Below are 19,978 nucleotides of genomic sequence, written 5' to 3'. Positions count from 1 at the left end.
TTGTAATTAAAATGGCCTCTCCCAAAAAATAAGGCACCGGTGAAAAGAAAAGCATAATAAACCTATGGATTAACATTTACATTTGACATCACAAGGTCTTTATTTTCATTTTTATTGTTAACATCAATTTTAAAGATTCATATATGTCTTCTTTACCTCACCTAAAACACTTATGAACTATTACAGTTCAATTCACTACTCCCGTCAAACACCAAAAATTATAAACTACCAAGAGAGGAATGTCTCCACCCCAGGTAGGTTCCACAGAGGACAGGGGAGCCCACACATCAACGAGCAGAGGAGAAAAAAGAAGTGTCAAAATTGACTCAATATGATGAAAGGGATTTTCCTCTGCCAGATACTTGTTTACTCTAGCTTCTAGAGTATGTGTGTGTTTGCTTAACCATAAGCTTCATGATAAATAGCACTGAAATGTCTATAGAAATGACATGGCTCTGAGCACAACTGAATTGGGCTCTAACACTGCTGAGTCAACCTTAGGCATCCAACCCAGCAATGGCACTCACAAAAGTTACACCAAAGATGTCGCACATTGACACCATAAGAATGAAGTTCACACTCTGGTCTGGCTGTTTGCCCTTGGAAAGTGCCTTCACAAACCAGAAAACAGCGTGAAAGCTCAAAGAGACAAACTTGCCACCTTCAAAGAGGTAAACTTAATAGAACACTTATATTCTAGTCTGGTACACAGCACAAAAATTATATCCACATGTCCACTGTCTCAAGTTACATCTCCGAGAAAATTAGCAAATATTATTTTTCTAAACTTGTTGAACAAAACTGTTTCGTCTTGTCAAAGCCATCAGTTTTCTCTTTGAACTTCAAAAAACCTTATCTTGCCGATGGTCATCAGCAACTTCTCTGGCGTCAAAACAGAATGAATCAGATGTAACAACATGCTGACCCATGGATTTCTCAACGGATGTTACGGAGCAGCAAATTTGCAGCTTGGATGAAAAATAGCTGAAAAAAAAAAAAAAAAACAAGATGTGCCAAATGCTGGACAAGCACACATTACTGCCAAATCCTTATGCACTAATGCTAGTACCCAGATTAAAGTAAGAAATCCTTCCATGCAAATACTTTCATAGTTCGGAGTCCTTATTAAATGACATCCACGCTGAACAATTAAATCTGCTTTTCCTCAAAACCAAAAACACTGCTTTCAAACATGTTTATGAGAACTTGTGTTTAAATGGGGTTTATGGAGAAAAGAAATACTAATGTAAAGGGTGTCAGAAGTGGGATGTTTAATGTCACAAACTATGGCAGCCTGGGAGGAGAGAGAATAGCAGCCATAACACTTAAGGGCAAAAACTAACATGTAAATCCAAAGTTGAATAACTCAGTCAAACTAACAGAAAAACCAGGTTAACGTCACTGGTACGAGCTCATCTGTCTTGTGGGAAAGTAACTGTCCTTGTTAAAGTATAAAAGGCAGGAGAATCCTTTAGACCATTATCAACTCAACAGATTATCCGATGATCTTCATCATGATAAGGAACTTCAACAGATCTAATTTTCCGAAAGTCACAGGTATCTTGAGCGTTGATAACTCTATCTAGCAAACTGACGATAGCTACATGTAGCATTAAAATTCTACAACCCTCAAATTTACTCTATATAGGCTTAACCACCACATACCTCAATACATCTAACTTTGCGATACCACTCACACTCAACTGCAGATGCTAGTGCTGAAATGGCTAGTAAGCAATTCAAACAACCCATTCTGTTATACAAAGCATAACAAATATACGTTTATACTTGACAGTGCAGGTTTATTTTCTTTTCACCATGCCTGCTGTACCTTGACTTAAACAGTTTTCGAGCCAATTGTCTATTCCAAATGGGTTTCTTTTCTTTTGGGGAATGTTTGTTTTATTTTTGCACTAAACCAACAAATGTGCTATTGTGCACAGTTGCCATATATTGCAGTTCCTGTCAAACGAATCCCCATGCCAGCATTAACATGGAGATAGTGCATGGCCCACTGGGCACGCATAGATGATTCCCACACACTGCATCATTACCATTCAGTGACATTCAATGTACCATGCTGAGAGCTAATGGTTAGATCATGTTAAAAAAAGCATGGGTTAAAAAAAAACTAGCCTTGAGAGAATGACTGGGTGGCAACATCCCATCAAAGAGACATTCAATAATGCCTTCAACCTTCAAGCTAACCTTCTTCACGCCTTGCATTGCAACAACAACAACCAAAAGAAAACCATAATCATAAGTGGAGACTAATTTAACCTTGCTAAAAAGGCTAATATTACCGTACACTTGATTTGACAGGATATACTTTAAAGCCGACCGATAAAGAAGCTGTCTATACTTAACAAGAGAAGAAATCAGATCTCTATAATTAGTGGAAATCTGCACTAGAGAATACAGACAGGCGACCTGTTGTATGGCATAAGCTGTGAACTCGGACACTGGGACCTTTGTGGTATATAGTACTGTCTTCAATTTCTCTGGGAAACAGATCTGGGTAAAAAGAAAAAAATGGTCTGACTGGAGACCACCCACTGGGGTGTTTAAACAGTGACACAATACACAAAGTAAGGAGTCAGATCCTTCAGAGTCTTTCCCTGAAAATGTACTATATACTGTGTAAAGAAAATAGTCCCGTTTTTATATGTTCAAGCCTGTTGAAGCATACTCAAGATACTTTGGAATTGACTTTCACTGGAATAAAAAAAAATCCTAAATTAATCATATATTTGGTACACTGGTCACTGAATGTGCAGTCAATGATATTGTCCGTTAATAAAATCCATGTTTAGAAAATTTGCAAGCTGCATTTTAAGATTTTTTTTTTCTGCATTTACATATCTGAAGGAGCGCTTGTCTCCTGAAATGACAGTGGGCGTCCCAAGTTTTTTCTCAATTACGAACTTCATTTCTCCCATTGTGGCAGTTAAGGTTTTGCACACCACGACATCCTCGTTTCTCGTTATATCAGGAGATGCAATTCTCCATGAGTCTGACAAAGGTGACAGGCGTACCAAGATTATTTTGGTCTGCTTGACAGTGTCACATCAAAAATAGCATCACTGGAGTGTCCAAATTGGATTTGAAGGCTACGTGGTTTAAGACAACCTCTACTAACTCAATTCCACTCCTAGCTGTGGCAGATGGAGAGTGGCGGAGACATTTTGGTACGCTAATTAGCCTGCCAATTAAACCTGATCTTACTTCTGATCAATAATTTAGCTGTCCATGTGCGTACACTGTCTGGAGGAAATAACAGATCAAACTCATACATGTATATATATCTCAAAGATATATATATATATATATATATATATATATATATATATATATATATACATAGATCCGTAATTAAGACTAAAGCCAGAAGACATAGGTTTTGATTCGAACTAAAAAATAAAAACATTATGAAACATCAAGAATCGCAGACTCCCTGGATAGCCAGGCAGCCATCCTGAAATATTGAGACTTATGTCACATTATGCCATAATGTGAGATGTACATGTATTTGGACAAAGAATCTGAGACTGCAACGAAAAAATTCTAATATCATTTTGAGAAAAAGTGCCAGTTACACTGAAAATTCATAAAGCCATAAGGTTTTATTAACTTTCGTATGTATTAATAACCCAGACTATCCCATTATCATGGGCAAAACAGAACTAATGATGTAGTGTTGGCTGTGCGTGGCTTTAAGGAACTTACTTAATTGACAATAAAATAGAAATGGCACAGACTGAGCCCTACACGCAGTTTAATAATGCCATAAATAATGTATGGAGGTACAAGTCTCATTTAACACACACATAAGATATGCTTAGCCATATTGATCCGCACAAATATAGTTTCATTAGATTCAGATTATGGACATTTGTTTTGAACGCTTCTGCCGTCAGTCACAATTTTAGTCTGCATCACATTTCTTTATTTATTCAACTGGTGTTTTATGCAGTACTGAAAAATGTTTCACTTATACAATGGCAGCGTCTACATTATCAATATCCACTATATTTGAAGTATTTGAAGAAATCCACTTTGTTTTTATTAACACTTTAATAGTAATGTTAAATGTTGTTAAATTAACAGCAACCTTTCAACTCTGGACTCAGCATGTGGATAAATTACACCATGTTTTGTATACAAAAAGAGCCGTCAACAGCTTAATCTATATAGTTATACTTGAATGTGTAGTAGACCTTTGATTACATCTAATTCTCAATAGTTAACCAAGCTGAATAGACAGGATGGCTCCACGCTTGATACATTAATGATGAAATTCCCATCAAAGCTTTACCTAATGATACCTGGCCGAGGCTTCTGCGTTATATGCCTGGCAACAGGCACTCAGTGCTCCCACGATATATCCTATATGTACTTTAACTTGTCAGTATGTATAGACACTAGAAACAAGAATCATCGATTAGCTGTAATATCCCAGCCATTCAAGGCCTGTAGCATTCAGCGGGTTATTCAATTTGTGCTACATCTGCAGTAACCCTATATCCTCTTGATCTTGTTACTCAAGTGTAAGTATTACAAACACGGATTAAGCTTCGTCGTAGTATTAATTCCCATGGTGCTGACATGAACTTTCCCAAGTACCACAACGCTAGTTTCTGTTTAAGACTACATTGCCATTGTGCTCATCCACAACAGTGAGTGAGTGACCGAGTGATTGGTTTAATGTCGTACGTGATAATTTTTCAGTCATATGACGACGAAGGAGTCCTTAGAGTGCAGGTAACGGATTTCCACCATTCTTTTATCTAGTGCTGCTTCACTGAGCCGTTATACTGATACGAGTTGCACTATCCTTTCATGTTAACGCCAAGCAAGGAAGTTACAACTTCCACTTTTACCGTCTTAAATGTAACCTGACCCAGGATTGGCCCTGGATCTACCGTTTCCCCGATGCTCTACCAACTGTGCTATTGGGGGGGTGAGGGTGGTGGGGTCGAGAGACATCGAAGACTAGGTTGTCAAAGTTGTATAAGAAGTTAGCCTTAGACCAGAAATCCAGACAGATGATGAGTTTGTATACCACTGCTACCCAGTACCAATTTACCCTTCTTAACATGTGATCAATAGCGTGTAGGGCAGCCTGAAGAGAGTGCGCTCCGGCGGGATTAAAAGCCAATTGTGAGACAAGTGCTCAACCAATTGAGTTCTGCACTGCAGCATATATATATATCACCCTAGCTTTCCAATCAGTCGTTCTGTTTGGCTCTACGGGCTTGTATCGATTCTGCCAGCCACTAGAAAAAGCTTTGTACGGTCGCCGGCCTACGAAAATAACCATGGACGATACACGGCATGAGAAACAAACCCGTCAGAGTTTTCCTGTCGTTTCCAGTAGCACGGTCGTTTAATTTGCAGTATAGGTTTGCAGCTGAGATTGTCCAACCCCGAACAATTTATCAATACACATGTAAGAAAAAGTTCTATGTGAATCACCAGTCGGAACTCCTAACTCTTCTTGGGTTACGCATCTTCTGGGCTTTTTTCCAAAGGTTGACTGCGTGGCTATCTCGTTAATGGTCCAAGCTGGACTGGTTTATGGAGCTTTTGGAAGTTTTCGCTATCTAAAGCAGGGTGTCCATCAAAGCTTTATGCCTCTAAATCTGAACTAAGCATTACTCACTGGTGTTTTTTGTTCACAAACTTCACAGTAAAACATGTTGGTTTTGCACGTTATTTGCTGGTTATCTAACTTTACATTTGTCCATAAAATATCTTGCTCACAGAAACTGAACATTGAAAAATTAACACAAGTGCCCAAAGTGCTGCCTTAATTTACAACTTGGTTTACGCCCTCCGTAACGCAATGAACATATCAGTTACATGAAATTGGACAAATAACATAAATACATGTATGGCATGAAAGAGGTGTCATATAATCTCGACATCACATTTAAAGTCCACCCAAAAAACTGCATATGCATCTGTGCATTTCCTCCTCGCCAATTTTATATATGATGTAAACTGATTTCCTAAACGTAAGTTATATGAGCACACTGGCGATTTACGTTACAAGGAAATCTGGTAAGTAAATGAGGACTTGGTAATTGATGACTACACAAGCGACCCTCGGAACCTAGCGCTTATCAAGCACCTTGGCTCCCATATCTGTAATTGCCTGGTGTAAAATGATCATTCTGTTGACAACATGTAGGCCTTCCCCAACACAATATCAGTAGCAGTAGCAATGTAAATGTTTGTATGTCATAAAGAAACAAATGTCACTTCTCTGTATAATCAGAAATGAAAACAATTTTAATTTATTTATTTATTTATTTATTTGATTGGTGTTACGCCATACTCAAGAACATTTCACTAATACAACAGTGGCCAGCATTAAGGTAGGAGGAAACCAGGCAGAGCCCGGGGGAAAAAACAACTTTAAGCACAAACATTGTGAAAATATATGTATTCCATGTTTCAACATAATCACTTTCAAAATGTTCTTAAACAATATTAATCCTTCAAGAAGCAAAATCCTTATCTCCAAGCACAATTCTATGATTATACTTCGCAAGTAAATGTAAGAAATCAACTTGTGCAAGTCCTTTGGCAGGTTAAGATATATCTAGCAATAGCGGTACATAACAGTCTTGCTAATTCATTATATGTAGTAGGAATACATTTACAACATGTTATAAAGATCTGGGAGGAGTAAATGCATTTGTAAACAGGCAAATATATATACACCATTTCAGGACTGCATACATTTCATGCACATGTACATAAGGCCAGCAGAAAATCTATTACTCTGCCTAACTTAATAGAGCCGAGAGAGTCATGTCGCATAATAATCATCATAAACCGATCAATTATCCAGATTAGATAGTGACCTATGGAATATTCCCCTTAGCAGCCGTCTGGCTGTGTATTATGTAAGGAACATTAGGGTCGCAAGGATAAACGGTACAGGATTACGGGACATACAATACTCAGACAATGTTGTTACTTGGATATTCTACAGTCGATGTCTATGTATTAAACTACAGGGATGCAGAATGGAACAATTACAAACTCTACTGGCCAGCAGCCAGCAGACTTCAGCCGTTTTTGTAAAGCAGCCTTGCTGTAAACTCAGTAATTGACCATGAATTCTGCTGGGGGTTTTTTTCGTAATGTCCAGACTTGCCCATTTATAACGTTTTCTCCTTTTTTTCCTCTCTTTTCTTTTTTTATGAGCACAAAAAGTGCAGACTTGTCCATTTATAATAAAAACACCCGTGAATCATGTTAAGAGCTAGGTTTTGAGGGAAGGGGGAATGGTAGGCGCTTTAATACTAGGCTCACTCGACACAAAAAGATTTTCCGTTGATCAATTGCTTGCCTAATTTGACATTTAAAATCAGTATGCTGCTTCTAGCTCTATACACCAAGCTGACAAAACTCAGTTTTATATGGTGATGCAAATGATAATAGCAATAAGCACCCAATGTATCATCTAGCTAGTTTGTATTCTAAAGGCAATCCATATTAAAAATAAAAGGCATTCAGACAATAAAGACATTGTGGACTAACACCAAGAGCTTTTTAGCTCTTAATTCCTCTTCAAAAAAACAATTTCAATTTTAAATTTAAATTTTAAAAAGAAGTTTAACATCATTTTGTTTTTTGCTTGTACACTACATGTATTGACAATCATCTGACTGCAATTCGCAAATCTTTATTCAATGTTCACACACTGACTGACAATTATCCTTGTAGGTCACATATTTAAGATATGTAAGATTTACTGGAGTTTTTTGGATGTAATTACTTTTTTTCATTTTTCATAGATTGTAATATATTAAAATGTTCTGGGAAGAATCATTTTAAATCCAATACATTACAAATTATGTACATGTAAATTATTGTCAGACATCTGCACAGCACTATCACGATCCAGGAAATGTTTTCTGCATTGAACATCTCAGATAATTTGACAATTGGATGCGGATTTCCAGTGACAGATGGTTCAACTCACCATTGTTATGACAGCTCTATTCAATATGAGACAGTACAGTTTGTCTAAAATCTGGCTAACTATTGATTACTTGCCATAAACGGCCCGTACGGTGCCCCATCAAACGAGCATCAGTCGAGTCTTATTAGATTAAACCTGTTTACCTAAAAGAGGTCCTAACGCATCTTCAACTCTTTCGCATTTTTCAATTATGACTCGCAGGACATTGAGGAGGCCTATATTTGCCCTGGACATTCCTCGATACCTCATCCCTGTCACTTCACCGATTCCAGTAATTCTCCCCAAATTTCCCAGAACAAAGCCCTCAAAGCAGAACTGAATACAGAAGCTTTTTCCGACAGCATTTTACAAAAAATTACATCCTGCTTTTTCCAGGAGTAAACCACAACAGCTAAGATAAAGATATTAACTCATCAGGTGTGTTTTCCATCTGTTCCGTTTTTCATCTCTTATGGCTTTTCAGAGAGTTTTTTTTTAGAGAGTTTAGGCCACTCGTACTCGCCTAGATGTGAGCAAATTGACGAACAATCATTTATACAAACAGTGTTTGCCGAGAATCAATATGTCACGTTCCAGGTAAAACATATGTGGAATGATCCGCCAGATGTTTCAGCACTTCTCAAACAGCTCCTTGACCAGTTCATCCACCAGGCTATTCCCGAATTTGGACAATCCCTTGCTATCGTCTTCCTAAGCCTTATCCAATATACTCAAAAGTGCTTTCGTTTCTAAAAATAAAGAGCAGCAGTAGCATAGATTCATTTATTTGATTGGTGTTTTACGCCGTACTCAAGAATATTTCACTTATACGACAGCGGCCGGCATTATGGTGGGTGGAAACCGGGCACAGCCCGGGGGAAACCCACGTCCATCCGCAGGTTGCTGCCAGAAACAAAAAAAAAAAAAAATGTTATCCCATAATTCAATGAAATTGTTTTGATGCATACAGCAGTCACAACAATTTAATAATCATTTGATATATATTTCATTCTGACCACACTAAGTGTTTGTTCAATGTTTGTGCAAGAATATGTGTGTGCAAATACACTGCAGATGTACAGAAGACTCAGTCTACATATTTTATCTTCCTAAGCTAAATAAGACCAGTAAGTTAAAGCCATAAAGAGTTAACTTAATGAAACTACTGACATTAAAGTAGCTAATCCACCTGTATGTAAATAAAAGCCAGGTGCAATATAACCAAATTAATTAGGTACTTACTAAAACTTGATGGTACTCAAATGCAAATGAGCTAATTAATATGTACATGTAGTGTTCGGCACCTTCAAGAAATAAGTATACAGCTGATGTATGATTATTAACTGACAAGACTGCAGAGGGGTTTGACTGATAATCAGGGACACTTACATTCATGTGAACGTTTGTATTTTTTTTATGACATAAAGCATTCTAGTTAAGTCTAACAGTAAGTAACTTGTCACATATATTTCTCCCCTCGTGTTGTTTTTTGTGCATGACAATCGATCCCAGTGCTACTCAAATAAAAAAAAAAACAACAAAAAACAACAACAACAAAAAATTATAGTCCATTGAGAGGAAATGTGATAAGAGAGAGGTGAATGCAAGTAAAATAAAAGTATGATAATTAGGTAATTATGTCAAAATCAATCATCATTAGAGTCAGCTATCGTAGGTTTGTTTGAGGGGAGGTTTTTAATGCCTGTTTTTATCTGAGCAGAGATTTCCTGTGCTTAATGTGTTCCAATGAGTTTCTTGATGAGTTTCTTGAGGTAAGCCTGATAACTGACAGATTGTCACCTGACGTTTTTCAGCGGGAAAATGTTTACTACTTTGACCGTGTGTTTGATGACAGATTAGAGAGATTTATCTCTGCTGGTCGAGCGATCATCTGCGCGATACCATCTGTTGATCGCTTTCTTGATAACATCTGTTGATCTGCACCCTTCAGGTATGTGCTACCTGTGACAGGTAGCCTTCAGGTCATTGAGATGCCGTCAGCTGCAGGAGAGGTTCACAAAGCCAGGTAGTAATCCCAGGTTTTATGTTGTCCAGGGCACACACCACAATCACTTTGATGACAACAAGAGCGGCTCAGAAGAATTATCAGTTATCACGTGGATGCAATATTTAATATTAAAAGTAAATAATGAGCTTGTCACAGCTGTTCTAGCTTACTTCCAAACAGAAACGAAGAAAAAGAACTGTGTCTGAATTAACTGCTCTTAACGGCAACCTTCGGTTTCAGAACTAGTCTCCTCTTTTAATTTCTCTGTGCAATAAGCTTTGACTGCTGCAACTTACCAAGTGGTGGTTAGCTACCTTCATGTAGCAATAAATACACACGCTAATAAAAATGTCTCTGACTCTGGGTTAGAGTGCTGAATCCCTAAGTTAGGCTTAGGCATGGGTCAGGCTGGCTCACACATTATTAAAGCCTGAAAACTGACCACTGTATACTTAACACATTTCGACAGCCTTGCTCCTGCTAGGAACAACAATGGGACGCAAATGTGAGTCCACTGTGCACAAACCAAGTCTGGTGTTGCTTAAGCCAGCTAATTATAGTGGCATGAGGCGATGCTGGGCTCAGCTCCCATGAAGGCCCTTGGGGCATGTCTTTGTCAGAAGCGAAAGAGTCCAGTGAAGGGTCCTGTGTTTTTTTGTTTTTCTTTTTCAACCAAACTGGACAAAGTGTGATAAACAGTGGTCATAATGGGACTGACCGCTGGTCTGCTGGAATGCCTGTCATCTTGACACAGTCAATTTGCTGCAGCGGTGATAACAATGGTATCAAACTACTCACAGTAAGAGCCAACTCAATGATAGGCTTTTATGAAGTGTGGCTGAGCTCCAGACTAGAGCTCACACCTGCCATGGCCCGTGCCACTCTCCGAATCATAAAGCACATCAAAGCCATTTCACACCTTGATAAGCTTTGTAATACTAGAGTCCAGGTACTAACAGCAAATATTTGGCACCTGACTTAAACCTAGCCTTGAGCAATACAACAGTTTATTTCGGCGTTGTTTGCGAAACATGTGAGGCTCTTTGCCAGTTAAATGCATACCTCGAGTTATATAAAGCAAATAATCCACTGTAGCCTGTGCAAAATATGGGATTTAAAGCTCCCTGCTGATTAAGGATTGAAAAAATCAACTGGTAACAGGTCCAACCTATATCATATACATTGTATATAATTCAGAATTTACAATAGATGTGAATATATGTACGTCCAAAGCTGCAGTTTTAATGGGAAAGTAACTGCATTTGGGCTGCATTTAATTCTCCTCTTCAGCATCAACTGCAGTTTGAACATCAATCCCTGCCACTTTCTTTAATGACAGGCCTTCATTAGCTTGTAGCATGGCCTAGTATCTATGAACTCTCATTATTATTTGCTAAGCTTTGAGGTCATCAAGGTCTTTTAGTTGAAATAACAAGTACCTTATCTGGTAACAGCCTCAGGATACTGCATTACACAAAATCTGATCAGAGTTAAAACAGAATTTTCACAAAACTTACTTGGTATATTGACATGAACACACAGTTCTTTTAAGTATGTAACGCATAGATATTCTAACAAAGTTGTTATATTTGCTAAAAATTATAAGGTTCCACGTACAAGTATCTACATGTTTAAATAAAGAATTCATCATGCTGCAATTTCAAATTAATACTGAGTCAATGAGAATGTTAGAGGGATAGTGTTTGAAGGTGTATCAAACAGCAGAAGTTGTTTAATTGTGATGTAATTTAATTTTATTTCTAAACAAAACAATCTGTTCAGATTAAACTTGCATGAAATCTTGTCCTTTATTACCAGTTTAAAACTGATGCCTAGTGCACATTTGTAGTCTTGATTCCTCTGCATTGGGTGACAAGACTGCAAAAAGCCATGCTGAACTTCCTTCTTGCCAACAACCCTGCATGACAGCAAGGCTAAGATAGGAATAATGGGGTGGAGGTAGGGGGAGGAGGGAATTTGTGGTTTCCAGGTCCTGTTATAGAACAGCACCAGAGCTCTGACCCCTGCCTGTGTCATCTGCCCTGATAGGCTTGCCCCTCAATGTTCCAGTCCTGGTTGAAACCTCAGCCCTAGTCAACACCTCTGCTGGCACCACAGTGCAGCGGTCACAGACTCTCAGCAAATAGGGGGGCCTAGTTTTGCTTAGCAAATATCACACCACAGCCACAGCCGAAAACATTTAAATTTAACCTTAACTCCAGCACCCGCAGAAATATTGACAACAACAACATCTACGGCCACCTAAACAAACTTTTAAAGCCGGCCTATTCAATGAAACACCAGCTGCCTCTTATCTAAGTCTGTTTGCAGAGGTATTCAAATTTCGGAGAGAAAAAGGTGATTTCAGATCTGTGGTGTCCAGTCAAGCTCCTTAATCTGCCGTCCCCTAGGGGGCTAATCCATCTATTGATATGTCGTTGGTCAATGGTGACCACTGCTAGTTTTGTCTTGCTTGACAAATATAGCCGGAGGATTCGAGGTATTAAGTGTGGTGAAGTGTGTCTGTTGACTAAATCCCCCGAATCTCAGTCACCCCGGGCTAGTCCAGCTACAGAAAACTGATTTTCCTCCATTTTCCGTCCAGTTTGTAGGCAGATCATTACTTAAATCATCTACAATAATCTAGCAGACGGACTCGGATGAGGGCTGTATTTATAGCTGAGGGCAGTAGGACTAGTCTTGTAACCAATGTCTCCGGCCTGTACAATTGGGCGGCTAGTCCAGCCACAATGTACCAGGTACAGGATAAACCAAATCACGAGCCAAACACCATAAATCAGCTTACACACGAGTCAACTATAAATACATCTTTAAAAACTTGAAGTTTGTGTGAGTAATAAGTGCATTGTTTTAAATAGATGCTTCTAACTGCAGTCATCACATTTTCTTTTTTTTTTTTTGTTTAGCACAAACATTCAGATTTTTAAAGCTATCCAACTGTCTGCATGTACGTGTTGTTCAATTTCATAAATACTAATTAACTGCATCAAATCACACCAGATGTATATGAAGATTATCTACATATATAGTTCTTTTTGGGGAATTGTATGTACATTTTTCATCGTATTCACCACTGAATAGCATGCTACACCGTTCACCGAGGCAAACACTAAATGAAGTTTAGTACATGACGTGTGAAGTGCAGTTTAAATGGGAATATGACAGGTCAGGCATACATGCCTTGGTGAACTGCACAGCTGGTAGCTTAATATGCCCTATATATTACATCAGGTCAACCAACGGTAAACATTATGTATCTCATATCATCACATTTTCTGTTTGCATTGCAAATCCAAAACATCCCAGCTCTGATTTTCATTTTTGATGGAACAAGAGTAAAGCAAACAAATGCCTGGAAATGACACTACATGGATGTTTGCTCCAGTTAGATAGGCCATACAATATCCATGCTAGATTGAGTACCCTAAGGCAAGTGTCCGCCTCTGCATGTTTCTCGGTATTATCCAACCAGTATTGCCGCACTTGCCCCTTCTCCTCCCTCGCTCAAGACACCCCACTCCCCTATTAGCCATGCCCTTTCCCAGACCGGATATGCACACCAATATTGTGTTTTTTCCCTCAGCAGCTTGTGAAGTCAACATCTGCGTGCTTTCGACCGATCGATTCGGAGCCATGGCAATGCAGGGTGAACTTATTTCGCTGTCAGTCTGCGGGCCTTGACGCGACACTCCAGCGAGGCGAGCACGTGTAATCATTGATCTCGAGACGCTACAACGTCTCATCCTCATCCCGCGTCCCAATACTCCGCTGCCGCGCATTCATGGGCCCACAATACGAATCATTACCGCTAAAAGGCCCGATGATTCCCGATACTATAGATCCAAGCCAGTCCAACCCACAAAGGCCTTATATTCTTGCCCTGCTGGGGGGTTGGGGTTTGAAGTAAAACTTCAGTCAATAAATGTACATGTATCCATAAACGGTTTGCATACACACACACAATAAGACTAGTGAAGTACAATATCCTTGATCACACGTCTAGGCTGAAGTTTAGTTACCTTAGTTCCTTGTCACCGTCACTATTTCCTCCTTGTATCTTATAGACAGAACCTTTTCATCCTAAGACTGTAAATGTACAGCAGTAACCATATCCTTACCTTACAGTACATTCGAGCGTACAAGGTATCCTTAGATTCATACATTTGTATGATCATATGAAACGACTTTCATTTACATAAGTCCACACCAGCTTAATTTTGCTTAATTATTGTAAGTTTTCTTACTTGAATTGGAATCAATGGTATATAAGCAATCCTTTTTATAAATGAATCCGAGAACAGAGCACTTTTTCAGTTATCTATCTTCCATTAATATTGTGATGACATTTGTAATGTAGAGAAGACAAACATGGCCATATTAAATTTTGATGCTGGATGACACAGCTATCCAACATGGACTTTACTAAAAGTATACAGCAGAGGTACAGCCTATTTGGGTAAAAATGGTTACTCCATTTATTACTCTATATAAGTCCATCCCTCAATTCTATACCATTTATCAATCCTTCACATTTTACCAGTGCTGCATTTACAATAATCACTCAAAAGAATCACTGCAATGATTTTTGTACCTTAGTGACAGGGTGGGGTGAGGTGGAAAAAGGGTTGGGAAGTTGACAGCCTTCTCCGAGATCCTTATCTAAGCCGCTGACTTTAAAGAAGTTGATGACACTTGAGACCAAGGGTCAGCTTCAACCTTAACGACTGAGTGTTTGTTTCAATGTGCAAAGGCCACATTTTTCAGGTGAAGTTGACAAGATGTGACTAATGACACTTATCGCACGATCCTTATACCTGTCAGAAAATCCATTTTCCCCAAAGCACTGACAGCCTAGTAGTATAGACTACCTGATTTCCTCAACACAATAAATCAGAGGGCACAACCAATAAGTCTAAAGCAGATCAAAGACTGAAGCACATCACTGTACTGCATTAAACACTCGGTTAACAATGGTAACAATACTGTGCAAACTCCAACCGGGCATCTACACAGAACTCTGCTTTCTCAACAAGAAGCTTTTGTTTGAATTGTTTGAATTGTTTGAATTGTTAATTTTTAGTACTTAATTGCCGTACTAATGGACACATAGACCAGGCATGTATATATGCACCTCAAATAATAGTCAAGATGAAATGTATATGTATATATAATTACATATAATATACACCCAATTACTGATACCGAAAAATAATCAATGCTATGCTGGGAACAATGAGATCTGTTTAAATATCATACAATACCAAAAACTGAGAAAAAAAAAACACATTTTCACGACTGCTCCTCTTAAAAATGAATTTAAAACAAAAAAAAAAAAAAACTGCAGCTTTATGAAATGAAGAAGAATGAAAAAACGGTCGTTTCCAAGAATCATTCCTTTCGGGACTTGGAGAAGTTTTTTGCCACCTTTCCAAGCAAATGCCATCGTTTTGTCCTCTCCATCACATTTGTTCCTACCATTGCGGGAACAATAAAAACTGAGAGCAGGTCTAATTGTATTATAAATCGTAGTGGATGAGATTGGATGCTGTTGTACTAGAGGCTATCCTCATACCCACGCAGCAATTAATGGATGGGTATAAAAGGCAGGCAAGTTTATGGAGTGTGGCTTGGTCTCTCACCCTGACAGGGTTAGCATGACACTGTGTTCTCATACAAGCTCGGACCCTACAACCCCAACCTGGCAGAATTGACATGTTTTATAGTGGCATCTAAACCAAATAGCTTGCAGCCTACTGAAACACAATACACACCTCTCTTACTGCCAGGATATCAAAGGTTTCGTCCCAAGTAGCTGACAGCAATAAAAAAATATATATGTGTGTAATCAGTACAGAATATATCGGTAGAGTTGTTTATTATGATGTTTCCCCAGTAAGAATATTAAAATGACTTTGACACGTTTAATATTTATTCATGTATTTCATCGGCGTTTTAAGCCATACTCAAGTATATTTCACTTGTACCACAGTGGCCAGAATTATAGTGGAAAGTAACCAGTCAAGGCCAGTAGGGACAGAATAAATAGGTGAATTCTTATACACGAGTATTTTATAATACATAGAAAAATGTTTTTAATGTCCACCTATGTTAATGAACACTTCATTTAGATTTTTTTTCAGGCGTTCCAGATGTAGATTTGCACTGCAAAGCAAGCCATGCATTATGCTGATTACGTATAAGTCTGACATCAATACTAATTATATCATCATCATCATCATCATCAATGCTTTCTAAACGAGCCTGTAATAATTACAATGATGCAAACGTGCCCATGCAGCCACTGAATACCAACAAGAAGCACCACAGGCCTACAGCCTCACAATCCGCCTCACATACTTATCAATGCACTATAGTTGATTTATACGGATAAAAACATCAAGTAGTATATAAGTGATAATGCTGCACACTGTGTTATCTCTGAAGCACACTTCAACTGGCAACCTTTAATACCTATGTTATCTGTACATCATGATCAACTGACCATGCCAGCTGGCATTTCCCTTCTCACAGCTAATACCAGCTTAGCAGGACACCTCTCATAGTCTTGCTATTGTGGCAGGTCGGACAGCCTGTTATATGGGCACACAGATTCCACAGTAAAACTCCCAGCCCCCCAGAGAAGTTACATACACCACTAGTCACACACACAGAGTACTTAATCCCTTGCCTACTGTGTCAAGTGAGAAAGTGTTTTATCTCGACACAACAGGCCGCAGATATCAAAGGCCTCCCAGCCTGTAAGGTAGGTGTCAATGCTGGATGCATGGAAAGGGCTCTAAGTCCCTACAGCATTAAATCATTGGCCTAGAATACCTTTCCCTTTTTCCTTGTTTATACCAGTATAAAAACGTTTGTACAACTATAAGTAAAACAACCCTACAGCTGACATCTGTAGGCTACTCATTACAAAGCAGAAGAAAAAAGCAGTATGGTAATATGTTTATGATGTATCTGCATATCTTGGGTATTTATATAGTCTGTGCAAATGAATCGGTTAAGGTATATTTAGAATATACACAGATTACAGTATGTACACATACTCTGTGCCGCTTAGCTATTCCATTCTTACATGTTGACTGAATTCATTTATACATGTCAGCACAGTGAGTGTATCAGTACTACAACAAAGTTACACAAATGTTAACACTTAAATCTGTTTAAGTATCAGTTCCACATATTATGTGTGTCGTGCCCCTGAAGAAATGTAAACACTATATATTACGTGTGCAAACATGTGACGAAACATCACAACATGTGTTGACAGTTTTAATTAAATTGAAAGCTTTTATGAACTCTGTCAAATTATAAGAGTGAAATTCAATATAGGCCTAATGCTATACTTACCGGCCCGGTATAGGGGCAAGCTGCCAAGTTGATACCATCTTCTAATAGTTTATCCCTTAGCAGTAATTTTAATTGAACTTTGGGGTAAATGAGCAGGGCACATTTGCCCTCTTCTTGCGTTTCTAGGCGCTGTGCTTGTGACAGTCGCTGCACTATTCCAACACGCTTCTGTTTCACAGGGGAGGGGGGAGGACTTGTAAACGACCCGACGTCTGCAAACACAGAGTCGTCGTCCCCATCCGTGAAATTCTCGTGCGACTTGCCGTCTTCGAGGGTAAAGTACACGGCGGTCCCGCCTTCTTCCTTTAGGATACGCACGGCCTGTAACAAAATCGCTCTCTGCTCGGGTCGGATCACTCCGATCGCGTCCAAATCGGGCTCACCGATTTGTTTGCATATTTCCAAATCGTCATAACCATTGTCGAGAAAAGATTGCGTGTAGATGACGAGACCGAGTGAACGAAGCCACTCTTCCACGATGCAGTCGCCCGTATCCGCCATCTGACACTTAAGAGCACGTGGGGATGCAGTTCACTGCCGTACAACACACCTACGGTCGAGGTTCATGTACACGGCGCTAAAGTATCGTGCCCGCCCCTGAGACAATGTCTCCTGGCCACAGCACTACTAAGGCAGCCAGCGCACGTGGGGTAATTCCTTCTGCCCACTGGGCTATTCCGGCCACAACTGATCACCGCTGCTGTGACTATTGTAGTGGTAGACATGTGCCAAGCCGTCTTAGCCTGTTTTCTGTAAGTACTGGGGGACGCAGAACTCTTTAACTCCTCTCCCCGTCTCGTTCTCTCAGCACAGACCCGTGTGTTTCTCTCTCCCAGTCTCACCACAGTCTGAACTCATTCAATGAACACACAACCCACCCTCAGGCTAACCAATCAGCGGGCTGCGCGCGCAACCGTCAACTCAACCACGTGACAATAACAAAACCATGTGCTTGCCGGCTAGCCGACTGAAAAATGGGTCAGCCTCGAAAATCCTTTGTTTGATGCACAATGGCGATCCATTACACGGCCGTGGCTTTTAATTAATTAACAAATATCAGATAAATTATGCGTTTCGAAGTTTTTAATCGAAGCCACCGCCGCAAGGCGAAAGTGATTCGATGTCCTTTGGCTTTAATTGGTAATAATTTCTCGTGGAAAGACATTACATTTGCACCCCAACACGTGATTGAATAGAATGTCGGTCGATTTAGTTTGCATGTCTAAACATTATAGTGGGATGTTTTTGCAATAAATTTATATAATGCAGTTCTATATTGCTCACTGATGTTTTCTTACTTTTCTCGTGCAATGATGATTAATCATAGAATATCAATGGGACATTGTGCTATCGGTACCTTTGTATAAATGTAATCAGAATCAGACCGTATATATTTATATTACTGAAGAGGACTACATACGATCTTATTTTGAGTAGATTGATTTGGTGAACCTAAAGTGATAGCACCGTGCATATTTCACTGTGAAAACGTATTATTTCCGTAAATGCCCTTCGTGCAAAAAAAAACATGTCTTACCAATTTCGAATTTTGTAAGTTTTCCCACATGCTTATCATGTATTTGAAACGAAACCCCACAGCGTCGTCTTGCTCAAGATGTTACTATTAAAACAACAATATACAGCGGAATTTGTTTTTAGAGAAAGCACTGCCATGCCACTCCAACATCTGAACTATGTCAGTTTAAAGAATGTCAGTATTGATTGACACAGTTGCACGCAGCGTAGGGAGGCTATAATTTATTCTTAGACATATCCGAATTGGTGTAAAAATACGACTGTAGACATGGGTATAGAACGTGTACATGTATGTGAATGTACATATAAAGCCATCTTAAGGACTTTCATGTCAAGTGTATTCATGTATATTATAATAGGCTGTTTACCTGTCGTAAATAAAAGGGATTGGCTTCAAAGTGAAATCCAGAAGGATAATACGCATTGTTCCGTATGCATAAAGTATCAGGATGCTTAAGTTCAAACGATATGCAAATTTGCAAGATTTACATGCTGTATCATGCATGGCGCGTTACGTACATTGTGGAACTATGCATGTATAGACTACCAACTGCAGAAGCTGCGACAACTCCATACACGCTGCCTTCACCGCAGGGAGCGCCAACCACAGCGTTGACCGACAGGGAGACAGGTTTAAGATTTGTACATTACAGGTGAATAAACCATCTATTCACATTATATCTTCGGCAGCGGCGCTTTGAAGTCCCCTTTACATACATTGTGAGAGAACATTCATCGAACGGTTCAGCAGATGAACCACAGCTGCTTTTTGTGCGCCTCTGCACATGGCGTTTATGGTTTTATTGACATCATGCAAATGAATTGTGAGGACTCAAGGATTTAGACGTGTATTTAGCTCACACCCTGAAAACATCAGTACATACGCCTGTGCAGAAGCACAACCCGTGCTATATATTTCCTTTATACGTGCACATATCTGCTCACCGATATGTATTCCGATATGTATTGTAAAAAGTGTATATATTTTGACGGTGTTCTTCAGTATGCCTATGAATTATTGAGTTATTCCTGTGAAAGCTATCGATGTCTTCTGTAATTATATGTAATTA

General features: G+C 39.1%; 1 protein-coding gene across 3 annotated transcripts in view; it reads right to left on the bottom strand.

Annotated features, from left to right (window-relative positions):
• LOC135476497 (SAM and SH3 domain-containing protein 1-like) overlaps positions 1-18,192 on the bottom strand; it is an 82,945-nt gene extending 64,753 nt beyond the window's left edge. For all 3 annotated transcript variants that reach the window (XM_064756536.1, XM_064756552.1, XM_064756543.1), the window contains exon 1: positions 17,373-18,192. In XM_064756536.1, the coding sequence (XP_064612606.1) occupies positions 17,373-17,873 (501 nt within the window). In that variant the 5' untranslated portion in view covers positions 17,874-18,192. The remainder of the gene's footprint in view (positions 1-17,372) is intronic.
• Positions 18,193-19,978: the final 1,786 nt, after the last annotated feature.

The sequence above is a fragment of the Liolophura sinensis genome, chromosome 1 (assembly GCF_032854445.1).
Source record: "Liolophura sinensis isolate JHLJ2023 chromosome 1, CUHK_Ljap_v2, whole genome shotgun sequence".
Taxonomy (NCBI): Eukaryota; Metazoa; Mollusca; class Polyplacophora; order Chitonida; family Chitonidae; genus Liolophura; species Liolophura sinensis.
The sequence above is the reverse complement of the archived record's forward strand: the minus strand, read 5'-3'. Positions and strand labels throughout refer to the sequence as shown.